The sequence below is a fragment of the Diceros bicornis genome, chromosome 13 (assembly GCF_020826845.1).
Source record: "Diceros bicornis minor isolate mBicDic1 chromosome 13, mDicBic1.mat.cur, whole genome shotgun sequence".
NCBI lineage: Eukaryota > Metazoa > Chordata > Mammalia > Perissodactyla > Rhinocerotidae > Diceros > Diceros bicornis.
In genome coordinates, this window is record NC_080752.1 from 5,304,443 (window position 1) to 5,325,260 (window position 20,818).

At 39.4% G+C, this 20,818-nt stretch overlaps 1 protein-coding gene across 17 annotated transcripts in view; it reads left to right on the forward strand.

The window, feature by feature from the left end:
• CCDC30 (coiled-coil domain containing 30) overlaps nt 1-20,818 on the forward strand; it is a 141,734-nt gene that overhangs the window by 10,416 nt on the left and 110,500 nt on the right. For 14 of the 17 annotated variants that reach the window (XM_058552098.1, XM_058552091.1, XM_058552092.1 and 11 more), the window contains 5 exons: nt 699-814; nt 5,187-5,380; nt 11,472-11,561; nt 13,626-13,779; nt 19,553-19,624. In XM_058552098.1, coding sequence (XP_058408081.1) covers nt 709-814; nt 5,187-5,380; nt 11,472-11,561; nt 13,626-13,779; nt 19,553-19,624 — 616 coding nt within the window. In that variant the 5' untranslated portion in view covers nt 699-708. Of the gene's footprint in view, nt 1-187; nt 358-698; nt 815-5,186; nt 5,381-11,471; nt 11,562-13,625; nt 13,780-19,552; nt 19,625-20,818 lie in introns of those variants that run through there. The other 3 variants (XM_058552096.1, XM_058552109.1, XM_058552106.1) reach the window with 3 other exon arrangements.

Genomic DNA, 20,818 nt, shown 5'->3' on the forward strand with positions numbered 1-20,818 from the left:
TAAGAGTGAGGCTGTCATATTAACCAGAAACTGTTTTTAAAGAATACCCAACAATTTATTTTAATACAATCTCCTATTAACATTTCTGACATCTTAATCATCAGTTTTGGCATAGGAGTATAAACATAATTATTGTTTAGATTGTTCTCTGTTCATGGGTATCATAATCATATTTCTTAAACCATAGATAAAGAGATTTGATTTGAAAACTGATATGTTAATGGAAAAAAATATCAGAGATTGTGGCTGTCTCATGAAATTTGTGGTTACGTGTCATCGTATCTATGGAAAACAATGTCTGTTAACATAAGACAGCTGGAATAAAGTTTAGAGAGAGAGACCCACATGTAAGGAAAGGTGAGTTTTCTGCTTATTTCTCAGATTATAGACATGATAGTATGGTGATCTCTTAATGTCTCTTTCACTTAATAGACTTGTAATGTGAGTTAAAATATGCACCATAGACCAAGAGTAAGAAAATGGGGCCGGCCCCGTGGCTTAGCGGTTAAGTGTGCGCGCTCTGCTACTGGCGGCCCGGGTTCGATCCTGGGCGCGCACCGACGCACCGCTTCTCCGGCCATGCTGAGGCTGCGTCACACATACAGCAACTAGAAGGATGTGCAACTATGACGTACAACTATCTACTGGGGCTTTAGGGGGAAAAAAAAGAGTAAGAAAATGTATTATTTTCTTTTTAGGTGGAAAATTATGCAAACCATAACTGTAACAGAGGAAAGAAAAGCCTTTTCTCATGGTTATGAAAAGGAAAACAAACAGCTTAGAGATGAGTTTAAAGAGCTCCAACTCAAACAAGGTAATTTTTCTTTTTGTAAAAATGTAAATTTTAATTTTTTCCTAATTCTAAAAATTAATTTGTGACAATTATAGAAAATTTGGGAAATGCATTAAAGTAGGAGGAAGGGAAAAAATTACTATATATCCTCCACTCTGAGAAAGTGCTTGTAGTGTTTTAGATGTACTTTTTGTCTTTTTAAAGTATGTATTCTGAAATATTCTGAAACGTGTGAAAGAGTGTGGAATGGTTACTTCCTTCAATGTCTGTTACAGCACTTCCCACACCGTGTCATAATTCCCCGTGTCAGCTGGCGGCAGAGATCGTGTCCTGGTCTTGGTGGTTTGTGGGTTCCCCACAGCACCTGCCTTGTAAAGTACCTAGCATATTAAGGACTCAGGAAAGCTGTAAAGGAAGTTACAGATAGGACCCCTTTACAATATTCTACTTCGTTTAGCTCCACAAATTAGATATTATTATATGTGGTCAATCATTATCTATATTTACCACACATTTCTGATTTCCTTTGCTCAGAATTGTTCCTTGCATCTTAGATATTCCGTTTGGGATCATTTTCCTTTTAGAACTTCCTTTTATGAGGGTCTGTTGATGGAAAAGTGTTTTTCTTTGTTTTGAATCTCAGGTGCAGAGAAGATTGAGTTAATCGTAGGACATGTTTCACATATTTCTACGCTCTGGTTTCTTTTTTTTTTTTTCTCCTTGTTTTCCATTGGATATATTGAGTTTTCTTCTACTGGTTTAAAAGTTTGCATTCTATTTTTGTTCATATAGTGGTTGCATTTTAAGAGTTTTCCCTAATTTTTTCCAGCATTTTTAGTTACTCTCAGCAGGAGAGTGGTTCAGGGCTCTAATCTGCCACACTGCAGAAGATACTGTATGTCTTGCTGCCAACATAAATTAGTTCACAAAGGATTGGTAAATAGGGGAATGATGTCATTATAATGTGGAAGTTCACATACAGTGTTTGCAGCACGTTAATGATTTGGGCTACCAGCAAGCCTTAGAGTTTGTACACGAAGCCCATTCATCCCACATTCTTCTTCTGGGCTCAGTTTAGCCACATATTTTGCCTCGGAAGTGCTTATTGCAAAGATATCCCTAATCTTTGTGCATTTTGCCTTTGTTTCCATAACTCTGTAGACTCCTTCTTTAGCTCACCTGTATAGCAAACTTGATTATTTTTTTAAAAAGTCCTATATTTACTATAGTGTTCTTTTATTTTTTAGGAATTTGACATATCTCTTTAAATGTACCAGTAGAATTATTAGGATTGGCAATATGTTTTCTAGCACTCTACACAATGACAAAGGTTTTGAGTGATCTATACCAATCTGTATCTTCAGTAAGCTCTTTTTTTTTTTTTTTTTTTTTTTGCTGAGGAACATTAGCCCTGAGCTAACGTCTGTTGCCAAACCTCTTTTTTTGCTGAGGAAGATTTGCCCTGGGCTAACATCCACGCCCATCTTCCTCTACTTTTTTATATGTGGGACGCCTGCCACACCATGGCTTGATGGTCCATGCCCGGGATCTGAGCCTGCAAACCCTGGGCTGCCGAAACGGAGCTCGAGAACTTAACCACTACACCCCCCGGCTGATGCTCCTGGGCTGGCCCCTAAGCTCTATTATTTTTATGAGCAATTTTTCAAAATACAATTTGTTTTTTTTTAGCAATACATATGTCAATCACATCAGAAATGCTTAAATAATTAAAGGATATCTTTTGAAAGTAGAGCTAACGTGATTTGATAATGGATTTAAGGTTGGGTGGGAGAAAAGCAGAGAAGTCACTGGTGACCCAAAGCTTCTTGGCCTGAGCAGTCAGAATAGTGGAGTTCCTGACTGCTCAGGTGGGGAAAACTGTGGGAGGCCCCATTTGGGGGAGACAGTGAAGAGTTTGCTTTTGGACATGTAAATTTTGAGGTGTCTATTAGACATCCAAGTGGAAATGTCAGGTAGGCAATTGTGTATGTATCCGAAATGCAGCAGTCAAGATGTAAATTTGGGAGTCATCAGATTAGAGTTAATACATAGGAGACTGTAGGAGATAACAGGGGTGAAAAGAAGATTCAGGGCTGAGTCATTCTAGTGTCTAAAGGTTGGAAAGGTGAGAAATTAGCAAAGAAATGTGAGGAGTGGCATATGAGGTAGGAGGAAAAACAGCAGAGTGTGGTGTCCCAGAAGAGAAATGAGGGAAATGTTTTAAGAAAGGGATGTAAACAACTAGGGGGTGGCCCGGTGGCGCAAGTGGTTAAGTGTGCGCGCCCCGCTGCAGCAGCCCGGGGTTCACCAGTTCGGATCCCGGGCGCACACCGACGCACCACTCTGCAAGCCATGCTGTGGCAGTGTCCCATATAAAGTGGAGAAAGATGGGCATGGATGTTAGCCCAGGGCCAGTCTTCCTCAGCTAAAAAATAGGAGGATTGGCAGCTGTTAGCACAGGGCTGATCTTCCTCACAAAAAAAAAAAAAAGAAAAGGATGTAAACAACTAGGTCGGATACCACTGACAAGCTATGTGGAATGACGACACATAATTGACCATTGGATTTGGTCACATGGAGGTCATTAGTGACTTTGATGAAAGCTGTTTCTGTGGGGTGGTGGATATGAAAGCCTGATTGGAGTGAATTCAGGAAAGAGTCGTAGGAGAGGAAGAGGGTGCATGGCAGTGGTTGATCCTTTCTTGAAGTTGTGCTGTAGAGGGAAATGAAGAGATGATGCAGAAGCTAGAGGGGGATATGAGGTTGAAAGAAGATTTTGTTGTTGTTTTCATCGTTGTTGTATTTAATGGGAGATATTATAGCATGTCTCTAAGATGAGTATAATGCTTAGTTAGGAAGAAAGCTTGTTGAGGTGATAGAGGAGTCAACTGCAAGAGTGTTGTCTTTGAGATAAGAGGGAACAGGATCCAGTGCATGAGGGGAGGGGCTATCCTTAGGAGCAAGGATAGTTTGTTAAATCTCACAAGAGGAAAGAGTATGGGGAGTTGGCATGTTTGTTAAGGGGAACTTGTGAAAGTTGTCTTCAGAGTGCTTCTCTTATCTCAGTGAAATAAGCAGCAGGATATTCAGCTCTGAGTGAGGGTGGGGAAAAGAGATGTTGGAGATTTGAGGAGAGAGAGGAATGAAGTAATGATCTAGACCTCTAGAAAATGAGAGAGAGGTGACCAGGGAAATGTAGAGGGATTGCTGGGCGGCAGTAAGGGCTCACTTCAGTCAGTACTGGCTGTGCAGTTTTCTCCAGCCACATTCAGCTTCTGGAATGAGGTGGAGAAGAGGTGAAGAGTTGGATTTAAACAGGGTGGCGTTTTGCCAACCAAGTATAATGGAAGAAAAGAGAGACAAGGGAGTAGTGAATGTTTTTGAGGGAGCAATTATAATGATGGATGATAGAATCCAAGCTGGGTAAGAAAATAAATGAGAACAGGAGTGGGGTGAGAAACAGTGAAAAGTGTTTCAAGTCAGTAGATCATAGTTTCGAATATGGTCGAAAGCTTGTTGAAATTGAGCCACACAGCAAGGGACGATTGGAGAATAGGATGCTTGAAATTGAGACTGGGGAGAGGCTACAGTTATTGCTAATGACAAGGTCTAGGGAATTACTGTGGAGTAGGTGGCTGAGATGGGGTAAAGGGCTAGATCTTCAGAAGTTAGCTGGTGAAAGGACTCAGAAGCCAGGGCATTAGAATTATCATCTACCTGAATATTGAAATCACCAAGAACTTTGGCAGCATTAGTTGAATGACCTTGGATAAGTTATTTGGCTTCTTGGTGCCTGAGTCCTCATCTCATAAAAAGGATAATCGTGGTTCCTACCTCATTGAGGAGTTGTAAGGATTAAATGAGATAAATGTATCTCAAATGCTTAGTACAATACCTGCTACATGGGAAGCACTTAATAAAACAACAATTAATTTTAAAGTTATTCAAGAGCAAATTTTAAACTTATGAAAGTAGTAAGAGTATCTACGGCTTTTGCAACCCTTTTTCCCCTACTTTTTTGGCTATAATTTTGAAAGTTTGCAAACACCCTGGAGAGATGGGGAAAAGAGTGGTATAGCTTTTTTTTTTCTTGTAAGGAAGATTGGCCCTGAGCTAACATCCGTGCCCATCTTCCTCTACTTTATATATGGGACACCGCCACAGCATGGCTTGATTAGTCGTGCATAGGTCCATGCCTGGTGTCCAAACCTGTAATCCCCAGGCCGCTGAAGCAGAGCGCGCAAACATAACCACTACATCACCAGGCCAACCCCTAGCTTACTTTTTTTTAATTAATTTGTTATCTAATTAAGAACTCATTTAACATCTTATAGAATAGTTATTTGCCTGCATTTCTTTTAACAGTTTTGTTTCTATTATTTCTTCTTAATAGAAGTGCAAATAAAGGAGATTGAAGAAATGTTGTATCGAGAAGGCTTGTCTGATATAGCTCTAAGCAGCCCCAGTGAACAGATTGCATACTTACTGGTGGAAAGAAGTGCACTCTTGAGGAAACTGGAACTTGGGGACCCCAAGCCAGAGTCACAAAGATGTATGAGCAGTAACCTACAGAAAGAATTTCCCCAGGTATTCCAAAATTAACTAGATAATTGAATGAGACAGGCCAGTTTTTAAATGCATTTGTTCATTTCATCATTCATTCATTAAAATATCAGGAGGCCAGTTTAATAGTGCTTAAGAACACAGGCTTTGGGTTTGGGTGGACTTCCTCTGCCACTTGTCAGCAGCATGTCCTTGAGCAAGGTAGTTAACTTTTGTGAGCCTTGGTCTCCTCATCTGTAAAATCTGGGATCAACTTAGCTACTCCACAAGATGATCATGAAAATGAAATAACTTGGGCCGCCCCTTGGCTTAGCCGGTTAGGTGCACGCGCTCCGCTGCTGGCGGCCCGGGTTGGGATCCCCGGTGCGCACCAACGCACTGCTTCTCTGGCCATGCTGAGGCCGTGTCCCACACGCAGCAACTAGAAGGATGTGCAGCTATGACATAAAACTATCTACTGGGGCTTTGGGGGAAAAAAATAAATAAAAAAAATAAAATAAAAAAGAAAATGAAATAACTTAATGTATAGAAAGCTCTAGAATAGTACCTCACACATTAATTGGCATTATTTTTTTAATAAAGATTTTATTTATTTGTTTTTTCCTCCCAAAGCCCCAGTAGATAGTTGTGTGTCATAGCTGCACATCCTTCTAGTTGCTGTATGTGGGACGCGGCCTCAGCATGGCCGGAGAAGCGGTGTGCGCCCGGGATCCGAACCCGGGCCGGAGAAGCGGTGCGCGCCCGAGATCTGAACCCCGAGCCACTAGCAGCGGAGCGCTCGCACTTAACCGCCAAGCCACAGGGCCGGCCCTACATTATTATTATTATTTATTGAGTACCAGGCTTTGTGCTAGTGGATGTAGAAGCAAAGTCAAATTAGACATGATCTGGACTTGCAAGGAACTTACAAGCTAACGAAGAAAAGGAATAAACCAGTGGTTATAGTTCAGTGTGGAAAGTTCTATGATAAAGGAAGGCACAGAAGACTAGGAAAACTCAGGAGAGGGGCTAAGTCAGGATGGGTAGAAAAGACTTACAGAGGAGGTGATGTTGAGTAGTAGTTTGAAAGCTGAGGAGGTGTTTGCAGGATGAAGAAGCTGGGAAAGGCATTCCTGGCAGAGGAAACAGTGTATAATACATAGTGGTTTGTGTGAGTGAATGCTGAGAAATGTGGCTGGAGATACTTTCAGGAACCACGTCATGGTGAGACTCCTATGCTAAGCTAACAAGTTTGGACTCAGCACCCAGCAATGTTCCTGGACCATACTAGAGGCATAAAAGTATTTTGAGTGTACAAATGATTGACTTTGATGTAGAAGGTCTGGAGAGTCACTAAATGATTTTAAGAGGAGAGTAACATGATCTGATTTGTGTTTTAGAAAGATCACTCTGGCCACAGTGGAAGGATGGATTGGATAGGGGCCAGACTGGAAGCAAGGATTTCAGGAGATTATATAGTAATTAATTAAAGAGTGAGAACCAAAAACAAGGCTCAGAGTGTAAATAGAGAAGAGAAGGTGAACTAAGGAGTTATGAAGGAGATGGAATCTATAAAACAAACTGGACGTGGTGGGGGTGAAGTCTTGGATGACCCTAAGGCTATCTACCCAGTCACTGTTAGGTCATAGTTTTGCCACTAATAGAAAGAATTAAAACAGATACTCTAAAGGTTTTTTATTATAAAATGTAACTCATAAAATTTCTGTAGCATCCCAGTTATATTTTAAGCTAATGTTGTAATTTACCTGAGCATTAAGTAATTAGCAGAGTCACTTTTTTTGTAGAAATTGACAAGCTGAGTCTAAAATTGATATGGAAATGCAAAGGACCTAGAATAGCCAAAACAACTTTAAAAAAGAAAAACAAAGTTGGAAGACACACACTCCCTGCTTTTAAGACTTAGCATAAAGCTGCACTAATCAAGAAAGTGTAGTATTGGCATAAAGATAGATATGCAGATCAATGGAACAAAATAAAGAATCCAGAAATAGGCCCACACCTATATGGTCAATTGATTTTCAACAAAGGCATCAAGGTAATTCAGTGGCAAAAAGATAATCTTTTCAACAAATTATGCTAGAACAATTGGATAGACATACGCAAAAAAAAAAGAACCCTCAGCTCTGTTGAAGTTCCCTTTTCTGTTGATGAAGGAAAGATTCCTTACCCTAAATACTAAGAGATGGCCAAACACATGACACCCCACATTGGACAGAGATAAGATTGTTAGTTTATTAGCCACATATACTGACAGCCCAGGGGAGGAGGACACCACCTGCCGTGCAGGGCCACAGGGGGTTGTATTCAGGAATAGAAGTGAACTCATAGGGGCTGTGGGAGGCAGACCTTGTAGTAACAATAGGGTGAGGTGCCCATGGGTGGATATAAATGGCTTGTTTGAGAAATTCCATATGCTGGCAGGGAAGTGAAACCCATTAGACTGAGGACTGAGTGGAGTATAGCTGGTCTGGCTGATATGGGAACTAGCTGGGTGGGGAATCTTTCCCACTGGATGGGGGCATATCTGGCAAGGGCAGAGGAATTCATGATTAGGCCTTTGGTGCACTGTGAGGCTCAAGGATGTTAAGGCAGCACATGAAATTTTAGGCCTTACAATACACTTATCTAACACCATATACAAAAATTAACTCAAAATGGTTCATAGATCATGTAGGAGATAAAATTCACGAAGAAAAAATGGTTCATAGATCATTTAGGAGATAAAATTCACGGAAGAAAATCTTAGTGAGCTTGGATTTGGCAAGATTTTCATAAGACAGGGAAAGCATGAAGTATAAAAGAAAAAAATAAATTGAACTTCATAAAAATTCAGAACATTTGATCTTCAAAAGACACTGTTACAGGGGCCGGCCCAGTGGTGTAGTGGTTAAGTGCGCGTGCTCCGCTTCGGCGGCCTGGGGTTCGTTGGTTCAGATCTCGGGCATGCACCGATGCACCGCTTGTCAAGCCATGCTGTGGTGGTGTCCCATATAAAGTAGAGGAAGATGGGCACGGATGTTAGCCCAGGGCCGTTCTTCCTCAGCAAAAAGAGGAGGATTGGCATCAGATGTTAGCTCAGGGCTAATCTTCCTCACACACACAAAAAAGACACTGTTACAAAAATGAAAGAGCAAGCCACAGACTGGGAGACAATATTTAAAAAATATATATATCCAGCAAAAGCTTTGTATCTAAATATATAAATAACTTTTATAACTAAATAACATATACAACCCAATTAAAAAATGGATAAAAGACTTAGACACTGTACCAAAGAAGATAAACAAATGGCAAATAAATACATGAAAAGATACTTAACTTCACTTATCATTAGGAAAACACAAATTAAAAATCACAATGAGATACCACAGTATATGTACTAGAATGGCTAAAATTAAAAAAGACTTAACCATATCAGGTGTTGGTGAGAATGAGAAGCAACTGGAATTCTCGTATTCTACTGATAGGAATATAACATGATCCAACCACTTTGGAAACTAGATTGGCATTTTCTTAAAAAGTTAAAGATACACATGTCGTACAACCCTGCCATTCCATTCCTAGGAATATACCCAGGAGATATAGAAGCATGTGCCCACATCAACATTTATACATGTAATAGCAACTTTAATTGTAATTGCCCCAAACTAGAATCAACTGAAATGTTCATCAACAGGTGAAGGTATAGATCCATACAATGGAATATTACTTAGTAATAAAAAAGAATAAACATACAATAAAATGGATAAATCTCAAAATAATTATCTGAGTGAAATAAGCCAGACAAGAAAGAGTACGTAGTCTGTGATTTCATTTACGTAAAGTAGTAGAAACTGCAAACTAATATATAGTAATAGAAACAACAGATCACTGGTTGCCTGGGGACAGTGATGGGGGAGGAATGGATTACAAGGAAGCAAAGGAAACTTTTGGGGGTGGTGGATATTTTCATTAGCTTGATTGTGGTGTTGGTTTCTTTTTTTTTTTTTTGTGAGGAAGATCAGCCCTGAGCTAACATCCATGCTAATCCTCCTCTTTTTGCTGAGGAAGACCGGCTCTGAGCTAACATCTATTGCCAATCCTCCTCCTTTTTTTTTCCCCCCCAAAGCCCCAGTAGCTAGTTGTATGTCATAGTTGCACATCCTTCTAGTTGCTGTATGTGGGACGCGGCCTCAGCATGGCCAGAGAAGCGGTGTGTCGGTGCGAGCCCGGGATCCGAGCCCGGGATCTGAACCCGGGCCGCCAGTAGCGGAGTGTGCACACTTAACCGCTAAGCCACGGAGCTGGCCCCTGTGGTGTTGGTTTCATGGATATTTATTTAACAAAAAAATTGTACACCGTGGGCCGGCCCTGTGGCTTAGCGGTTAAGTGCGTGCGCTCCGCTGCCGGCGGCCCGGGTTCGGATCCTGGGCGCGCACCAACGCACCGCTTCTCCGGTCATGCTGAGGCTGCGTCCCACATACAGCAACTAGAAGGATGTGCAGCTGTGGCATACAACTGTCTACTGGGGCTTTGGGGGAAAAATAAATAAATAAAAATTAAAAAAAAAAAATTTTTAAAAATTGTACACCGTAAATATGTGCAGGTTATTGTATGTCAATTATACCTTTAAAAAGCTTTTAAAAAAGATTTTCCAAAGATGATCTTGTTACTATGCAATGTAATGTGTAAAAATTTCATTGCCTCCCTAGTTATATTTTGTATAGACTAATGTTGACTTAACCTGTGCATTTAGTTGAGAGGGCCATTCCAACCAAAGTGGGGTCGCATATGATGACTTGGAAGCCCAAAGAATTTTGAAAGTCCTGATCTATATACTAATTACATTTTACTTAATATTTGTTTTTGTTTTGTTGGTTTTCTAACTTAATATAGGCACATAGTAAAAAAAGATTCAAGCAGTATAAACTTGAATGAAAAATGAGTTATTTTCTCACCCCAAATCCTCAGGTCCATACTCCTAGGCTACCACTGCCAATAATTTTTTATTTATCCTTCCCGAAAATTTCTGTCATTTAAAATACAAATTATATTCCATTATGCATACTGTTTTCACTTTCTATATAGTACATATAGACTTGCCGTAGTCTTTTTGACAACTTATATATTCTTTTGAATGGATGTATCAAAATTTATTTAACCACTTTATTGTTGGATGGCAGAGGATGAAGGGATGACATTTAACGCCAAGAATAATCAAAGATTTTTAAAAATTTTATTATGGAATATAATAACATATTTGTGGAAAAATGATAAAACTTTAAAAGTACAGTTTTTTTTTTCTTTTTGTGAGGAAGATCAGCCCTGAGCTAACATCCGTGCTAATCCTCCTTTTTTTTTTGCTGAGGAAGACTGGCTCTGAGCTAACATCTATTGCCAATCCTCCTCCTTTTTTTCCCCCAAAGCTCCAGTAGATAGTTGTGTCATAGTTGCACATCCTTCTAGTTGCTGTATGTGGGACACGGCCTCGGCATGGCCGGAGAAGCGGTTAGTCGGTGCGCGCCTGGGATCTGAACCCGGGCCGCCAGTAGCGGAGCGCGCACACTTAACCGCTAAGCCACGGGTCCGGCCCTAATTTTTTAGTGTTAAATCTATCTTGCATTCCTAGGATAAATCCAACTTGTTCATATGTTATCCTTTCTAAGTACTACTAGGTTAGGTTTCATAAAACTTTAAGATTTTTGCGTCTATGTTTGTGAGATTGCACTGTGATTTTTCTTTATTGTATTATCTTTGTCAGTTTTAACATCAAGGTTTGTCTAGCTAGTGTTAGCCAACCGTTTTTTCGTTATTGCCTCCATAACGAGATTTTTCAGATATTTATTAATCGCTCCCCCATGAAATTTTAATGCTACCGATATAATGTATTTCTATTTATGTATTGTAGGCAAAGCTGCACTTTGTACATAAAAAGAGTCATTTCCCCCTGCAGGAACCAATTTTCATGCCCTTGGGGGCCATATTGTCTCATTGGGAATGCATGGTCTAGGTTCATAAAGGGGATTGGACTATGCTCCCTCTTTTTCTAGCTGGTTATTTTTTTTAATTTAAATGACATTTTTATTCATGAAGACCAATTGATGTAAGTTTCATTTATCTCTTGATATTTATTTAGGGGAAATTTGAACAAATCCACCAGCCACTGCAAAGAGAACATCAGAAACATCAAGAACCTGTGCATCAGTCTAAAAAAAATCTGAGTGAGGTAAAAACAATTATAATTCTTTACTTAATAATAGTAGCTAATTACAAGTTAGCTTTTACCTTGGAAGTATTTTGTTTGAATATATTAAAATATATAGGGCCGGCCCTGTGGCGTTGGCGTAGCGGTTAACTGCGCGGGCTCCGCTGCTGGTGGCCCGGGTTCAGATCCTGAGTGTGCACCAACGCACCACTTGTCAGGCCATGCTGTAGGGGCGTCCCACATAAAATGGAGGAAGATGGGCACGGATGTTAGCCCAGGGCTGGTCTTCCTCAGCAAAAAGACGAGGATTGGCAAGGATGTTAGCTCAGGACTGATCTTCCTCACACACACACACATACTAAATAAATTAATTAATTAAATTGTATAGATTTATGCTATAAAAGTTATCAAATTGTGCATAAAATATTATAAACGCATCACAAATATTGGGGAAGAAGAAAAAAAATCAGTCATCTATTTAACACAATAGCTGATTTTTATTGACTGTATCAAAATGTAAACAGTCAGTGTGTGTTCTGTCCTTTGAGAAACCACCTTGGGTCAGCACATACTTTTTTTTTTTTTTATAATTTTTTATTTATTTATTTTTCCTCCAAAGCCCCAGTAGATAGTTGTATGTCATAGCTGCACATCCTTGTAGTTGCTGTATGTGGGACGCGGCGGAGAAGCGGTGCAGCGGTGCGGTGCGTGCCGGGGATCCGAACCCGGGCCGCCAGTAGCAGAGCGCACGCACTTAACCGCTAAGCTACGGGCCGACCCAGCACATACTTCTTCCTTAGTATGTTTGGAGCTCCTTTCTGGGGAGTCCTTTAGAATGTATACCACATTATTTTAAATATAATCAATTCTCTTCATGGGATTTAATCTTTTGATCTGGGGAAATGTTATTAAGAGCTAAATCCAGTGAATAAAGTATGTATTGGGAATTTAACCATGGGAAGTGACCCAAGATAAATACATATAGATGAAACTGTATATCATAGTATTATTTTCAATAGCAAAAATTAGAAACTACCAAAATACTTAAATGATCATATAAATTATGTTGTACCCACTATGAAATCTTATTTGGCCTTTAAAAATTATCATCGTTGGGGCCGGCCCCATGGCGTGGTGGTTAACTGCGTGGGCTCCGCTGCTGGCGGCCCGGGTTCGGATCCCGGGTGCACACCAACACACGGCTTGTCAGGCCATGCTGTAGTGGCATCCCAGGTAAAGTGGAGGAAGATGGGCACGGATACTAGCCCGGGGCCAGTCTTCCTCAGCAAAAAGAGGAGAATTGGGATGAATGTTAGCTCAGGGCTGATCTTCCTCACACACACAAAAAATCATTATAGAATCTGTACCGCTATGTAGAAAAACGTTCCTCATATAATGTTAAATGAAAAAGCCAGACAGAAACTTGCATGTAGATTGGGATTATGACTATGTAAAAATGTATGTGAATAAAAATACTGCAGGGAAATATACCAATATGCTAAAAGTGATTTTGTTATGCAGATGGTATTTTGGTTGTTTTCTTTGGAAAATTTTGTATAATGATTATATTTATATAAAATTCATACATATTTTGGGGATCAAAAGCAAAATATAACTGAGTCTGAATTTCTTAGTTAGCTTTTAAAATGCCTTGAAAATAATTGTAGAAAAGGATCTAAACGTGATTTGAGCCTTGTTAAGTGTGTGCATGCCTTGAAATTAAATGAAATAATTTATGTGAAAGCATTTTATAAACTGTTTTTAACATACCATATAAGTGAGGAGTATTTTCTCTCTTTTTTGCCAGATAATACTAATTTTTATGATTAAATTTCTATTTTTTTATAATCATTTGTGTAATATCTCATATATTAAGTTGAACCATATGAAATTGCATGTTCATAGGTCCCAAACAATCAAATATCACCAATTTTATATGGTTCAACCTAATAAAAGCAATGCACATAAGTGAAATATTCTTTTGCTGCTTTTCTTTATTGGCTTTCAAACTTGTATAGAAAATAGCACAATGTCATAAGAGTATATTTACATTTTGTTGTACTACTAATAATAGTTTTATTTCAGTCCCATAATGAAGACCTGGAAAAAGATAAGGTATCACAGAACTGCCTAGAGAGAGATGTGGAACAGGTAGCACAGAGGTTAGAAATGGCCCGTGAAGAGATCCAAAGGCTCACTGACGCGCTAGAAGGGAAGGAGAAAGAACAGAGTAAACTGGGTAAGCTGTGGTTACGGATCAATGTTTCCAACCATTTTTTAAGTGTAATGATCTTTCCTCAGGGTGGAACATGAGGACATTGAGAAAAAAATCTTTTAAGATAAACACATCAAAATCTGATAAACAGCTTCATTTTCTACAGTGTCCAGAAATTTTTATTGAAGCATAAGCATAACGTACCTACCAAAAAGTGTACACCTCCTATGTGTACACCTCCCAGCACCCCGGGAGCCCCCTTCATTCCTTCTCCCTGTGTCTACACTCTCTCCTCCCAAGAGTAACCACTCTCCTGACTTGTAGCACTCTTTCTGACTTTGTCTGGCAATGTGCATGTTTAGTTCAGTGTTTCTCTTGTTCAGTCTTAACGTTTGTGAGATTCATTCACGTTGTTGCATACAGCAGTAGTTTGGTCACTTTTGCTGTTTGCATAGTATTCCACTGAATAAACATACTACAGCTTATTTTATTTATCTGTGCCGCTGTTGATAGACATTTATGTTGTTTCCTGTGGTGGTCTATTCTGAACAGGGCTGCTATGAATTTCCTGGTCCTTCTCGACACATTTCTGTTGTGATAGACCTCAGAGTAGAATTATGGATCAAAGGGTTGTGGGTATGTTCTACTTTGGTGGATTACTGCCATACAGTCTTCCAAATAGTGGTATTAGTTTAACCTCTCCTCAGTTGTATAGGAGATTTTGCTTGCTCCATATTCTTTGTCAACACTTGGTATTGTCTGTCTTATTAACTTTACCTTTTCTGGTGAGTACGTAATAGTATTTAATTGTGGCTTTTATTTGCATTTCCCTGATGGCTAATGAAGTTGAAAACCTTTTCATATATTTGTTGTTGTTGTTGCTCATTTGGATATACTATTTTGTGAAGTTCCTGCTTAAGTCTCGTGTATATTTTTCTATTGGATTGTATCTTTATGTTTTATTAATTTGTAGGAGTTCTTTATATATTCTGGATATGAACCTTTTGTTGGTTATAAACGTTATGTTGGGTTTTTTTTGCCATATAGAATTGCTAATATTTATCAAGTTGGGTTTAACATAGTTCTTTATGACTTCTGGGTTTTCATGTGTAAAGCCTTTTTTTTTTTTAAAGATTTTATTTATTTATTTATTTATTTTCCCCCCAAAGCCCCAGTAGATAGTTGTATGTCGTAGTTGCACATCCTTCTAGTTGCTGTATGTGGGACGCGGCCTCAGCATGGCCGGAGAAGCGGTGCGTCGGTGCGTGCCCGGGATCTGAACCCGGGCTGCCAGCAGCGGAGTGCGCGCACTTAACCGCTAAGCCACGAGGCCGGCCCTGTAAAGCCTTTTCTACATCACTGCAAGGCTATTGAAAATTTTCACCTTGGGTTTTTTTTGTTTTTTTTTTTTTTGCTGCTTTTATGGTTTCATTATTTATATTTCAATCTTTGCTTTATCTATAAATTATTTTAGTATAAAGCTTAAAATTTTTGTTATCCCCTTTCTATATTTACATTCTGTGTAATGAATAAAGAAATTAGACTGATTCTTTTTTCTTTTTTTTTTTAAATTTTTTATTTATTTATTTTTCCTCCAAAGCCGCAGTAGATAGCTGTATGTCATAGCTGCACATCCCTCTAGTTGCTGCATGTGGGATGCGGCCTCAGCATGGCCAGAGAAGTGGTGCGACAGTGCGCGCCCAGGATCCGAACCCGGGCCGCCAGTAGCGGAGCACGTGCACTTAACCGCTAAGCCACGGGGCCAGCCCAGACTGATTCTTTTTCAAATGCAGTATATAGGTTACTTTAGGGACATATCTAAAAAATGTTACGTTTAAAACAATAATGATTTTGCCAAATTGATTGTGAGATTAAAAACAAAGAGAGATGAGATTTTGTTATTAATGCATTTTTTTTTCTTTTTTTTTTTGTGAGGAAGATCAGCCCTGAGCTAATATCTGTGCCAATCCTCCTCCTCTTTTTGCTGAGGAAGACTGGCCCTGGGCTAACATCTGTGCCCATCTTCCTCCACTTTATATGGGATGCTGCCATAGCATGGCCTGACAAGTGGTGCATCGGTGCTCGCTCTGGATCCGAACGCGGGCCGCCAGCTGCAGAGCGCTCACACTTAACCGCTATGCCACGGTGCCGGCCCCCATATTAATGCATTTTAAACAGTGAACACAAATGAACTTTTTGGAATGATGGAATTGTTCTACATCCCAATTGAGTTAGTCAGTACGTAATTGTATACATTTGTTAAAATTCATCAAACTATATACTTAAAAGGATGAATTTTGCTGTATGCAAATCATATCTCAATAAACCCAATTAGAAAAAAAAAAAGAAATGTGGCCAAGTGAGCATGATGAGCAGCAGTCTTTGCTACTTGCAATACAGAAGGAGAAAGGAAAAGCAGGACACCCATTACTCTTAGTCACATTTGGATACAACAGAACGCAGTCACATAGCAGCCTGTTCCGTCAGCAGTTGGTTGGTCTGGTACATCCTAACTATTAACAGAAAGGCCGTCTCCACAGTGAGTACACTAGGGGACTGTCGGGAAGCTGAATTAGCAAGTCCTTTTAAAATATCATATGTAGTATCCATGTGTACCCTGTGTGTGACTTCTTGAATCATTAATTTATAGCCAGAATTTATTTCCAGGTATATGTGTTATATGGTAGTGTTTCTCAAGTATTATCCTACTGTTTTCAACAAACTGACTCTCTTAAATGAAGGGCTTTATTTTAGTTTATTCTCTAGCTCTCTGTCTATCACATCCAAAAATTTGGATGAGAATGAAAAATTGTGGACAATAATAATAATATTTTTCAAAAATAAAAAAGAATTCATGTCTAATATTTAGAGTATTCTTCAATAAGTAAATTGCAAGAAAAAGATGAATTGTAAAAGATTTAAGGGAATTATTTACCAAATATAATGTATGGCCTTTACTAGATTCTGATTCGAACAAATTTTTAATATTTATGAAACGATTGGAAGTTTGAATACTTATTGGATATTTGTATTAAGGAATTATTGTTAAATTTCCTTATTCACACATAGTGGTATTGAATTGATGTTTAAAAGGATCCTTTTCTTTTAGAGATATATAGTGAAATATTTATGGATGGGGCCAGCCCCGTTGGTTAGCGGTTAAGTGCGCGTGCTCTGCTGCTGGCGGCCCGGGTTCGGATCCCGGGCACGCACTGACGCACCGCTTCTCCTGCCATGCTGAGGCCATGTCCCACATACAGCAACTAGAAGGATATGCGGCTATGACATACAACTATCTACTGGGGCTTTGGGGAAAATAAATAAATTAAAAAAAAAAAATTGGGGATGAATGATATGAGGTCTGGGATTTGCTTCAAAATAATACAAGCCCATACCTCACACTTACACAAAATTAACTCAAAATGGATGCCAGAGCTAAATGTAAGAGTTAAAACTATAAAGCTCTTAGAAGAAAATATAGGAGTAAATCTTGATGATCTTGAGTTAGACAATGATATGTTAGATACAACACCAAAAGCAAAAGTGATAAGAGAAAAATTAATAAGTTGGACTTAGTCAAAATTTAAAACTCCTCTACTTCAAAAGACACCATCAAGAAAGTGAAAAGAGGGGCTGGCCCTGTGGTGTAGCAGTTAAGTGGGTTCGGATCCCGGGTGTGTACCGATGCACCACTTGTCAGGTGATGCTGTGGTGGCGTTCCATATGAAAAAGTGGAGGAAGATGGGCACAGATGTTAGCCCAGGGCCAGTCTTCCTCAGCAAAAAGAGGAGGATTGGGGGCCGGCCCAGTGGCGCAGGCGGTTAAGTGTGCGCACTCCGCTGCGGTGGCCTGGGTCCGCAGGTTGGGATCCTGGGCGTGCACCGACGCACCGCTTGTCAAACCATGCTGTGGCAGCGTCCGATATAAAGTGGAGGAAGATGGGCATGGATGTTGGCCTAGGGCCAGTCTAACTCGGCAAAAAGAGGAGGATTGGCAGATGTTAGCTCAGGGCTGATCTTCCTCCCCCCCAAAAAAAAAACAAGAGGAAGATTGGCGTGGATGTTAGCTCAGGGCTGATCTTCCTCAAAAAAAAAAAAAAAAAAGAAAGTGAAAAGACAACCCACAGACTGGGAGAAAATATTTGCAAATCATATGTTTGATACCGGACTTATGTCCAGAATATGTAAAGAATTCTTACATTTTCTTTTATATTATTATAAGAATTCTTTTATAATATTATAAAAAGACAGCCCCATTTAAAAATGAACAAAATATTTGAGTAGACATTTCCTTGAAGAAGATATATGCATAGCCAATAGGCACATGAAAAGATGCTCTACATCATGAGTCAGTAGGGAAGTGCAAATTAAAACTACACTGAGATACCACTTCACACTCAGTAGAATGGCTATAATGAAAAAGACAATGACAAGTGTTGGCAAGGATGTGCAGAAATTGGAACCCTCATACGTTGCTGATGGGAATGTAAAATGATGCAGACACTTTGGAAAACAACTTGGCAGTTTCTTAAGATGTTAAATGTAAAATTATCATGTGATCCAGCGATTCCACTTCGAACTATCTACCCAGGAGAAATGAAAATGCCTGTCCACACGAAGACTTGTATGTGAATGTTCAGAGCACTATTATTTACAGTAGCCAAAAGGTAGAAACGACCCAAGTGTCCATCAACTGGTGAATGGATAAACAAAATGTGGTGTAGCCATTCTGTGCAGAGAATAGTTAACATAGACAACCCGACACTGCTATCCTTAGAAAGTCCTGCCTATAGGGTTAGCCCTTGGCCAGCATCTGTGAACTTGGATTTTGAGAGGGTTCCTACCATTCCTAACTTATAATAGTGGTTCAGTGTGCCTAAACTATTTGTACAAACAATGTGGTTTATGCTAGAAACCTGCTTTCCTTCTGAGAGTCTGGAATTTTGGTACGTCCTAGACAGAAAGTGGTGTATATGTGACCAGCCCGCAATAGGAACTGTTGGCTCTGAGTCTCTAATGAACTTCCCTGCTAGACAACTTTTCATGTGTATTGTCAGATTGTTGCTGGAGAAAGGTGTGACTCTGCTGGGAGAAGACTCTTGGAAGCTCGAGCCTGATTTCCTCCGGACTTTGCCCCATGCACCTTTTCTGTGTGATTAGGAACAATCTCATATAAGATTCATGTTAGTCTCTTACTTCAGGGAGATTCCTCATCCTGACATTATAGGAGGCCTGCCAGCCCCGTGATGAGTAGACCACAGGAGGCAAAGTGATAAAACCTGGATTGGAGAACCCAAATCCAATCGACTCCAGAACCCCGTGTTCTTTCCCTATACCATTTTGCCTGATACAATTCTTGAATAGTACCGAAAGCTATTTCCTGAAATTTTACTATTTTGCTATTTCTAGCAACTACTCGCAAAATTTTAAATATTATTAATTGCAGGTATTACTTTTAAGTATTTCTGAGTGTAATTTCTTTTTACTAAACTGGTAGTACCATCCTTAGAAACTTCCAGCTGTTCCTGTTGTTTACATTGGTCCAAACTCTTCAGCATAGAGTCTGGTTAGGGAGACAGGGAAGGATTACAAGAAAGATTACGAGATCAGATGATCAGGGATAAGGATAAGTCTAGGGTGCAGTAGGAACACTAAGAGGGCAGTCTGGAAAAGCTTCCTGGAGGAGGTGACATTTATGCAGACATTCAAAAGGACAGCCATTAGAAAGAGAGTCATTTGAAATTTGATTATTAATCATCTGTTCCTTACACAAATATTTTGTTTCTTTTTTCTTTTAGATTCTGCACTTGAGAAGGCTCAACTAGAAATTGAGAAATTGAAAGAAAATTTGATAAAGCTGAAAGAAAATGGTGAGTCATTTTAGCAGATATAATGTTTAATAATAATACATTAAATAATAATAGATTCAATAATATTTGAAAATAATAACATTATTTAATAATTATGATACTATACTACTACTACTGCTATTAATACTATTTCTACTACTATTACTACCACTTGTTGCTTACTGAGTAGTAGGTACTCTGCCAGGCACTTTATGTGCATTATCTCTAATTCTCACAACACTCCCAAATAATAAGTATTATTATTCCTATTTCATAGATAAAGAAACTGAGTCATGGCAAGGTTAAGTGAATTATCCAATAGCTATAAAACCTGTATGTGTCTGACTCCAAAACCTGTGGTCAACACAAATAATACATATTTTACTGGGACCACCGAGATCAAGACACCTTATAATGCACTTAACCACACCTCACACGTTTGTTCACTGGGAAACCAATAGGCTTGGAATCAGTGGTGAATTAGTTAATCTGATTCTAGCTTGACTATGTAAAAATGCTACCAGTTTATAAATAATACAGTGAAATTTGAGTGTTGTAATGGTAGCAACTACAAAAATAATTTAAAATGTGTTTACTGGTTTTAAATAATTTTAAAATTAGATTTACCCTGTGATGTTGTGATTTATAACAAGAAATATGTATTTGGTCTTAGTCCAGTTCCTGGCACCAAGGTCCTAAAACTCTTGCAATTTCCTAAGTGATGTGAGAGCTAAAGTTGTCTTTTGTTATGTTAATGAGGACTTTTGGAGAGCCCCTCGGTAACCAAAGGATGGCAGCTGGTTGCCAGGGGAGCCAACCATGTAATTAGAGGGTTGGAACTTTCAGTCCCACCCCCAACCTCTTCAACCCCCGCTCTCCCAACCCCCACTCTCCCACTCCCACCTCCACCTCCTGGGAAGGGAGAGGGGCTGGAAATTAAGTTTAGTCATCAATGGCCAATGATTTAATCAGTCATGCGTACGTAATGAAGCCTCCATAAAAACCCGAAAGGAGAGGGTTCAGAGAGCCTCCGGGTTGGTGAACACAGGGAGATTTGGGGAGAGTGGTGCACTCAGGGAGAGGATGTGGAAGCTCTGCACCCCTTTCCCCATACCTTACCCTTATGCATCTCTTCCATCTAGCTGTTCCTGAGTTATATCCTTTTATAATAAACCTGTAATTTAGTAAGTAAAATGTTTCTCTGAGTTCTGTGAA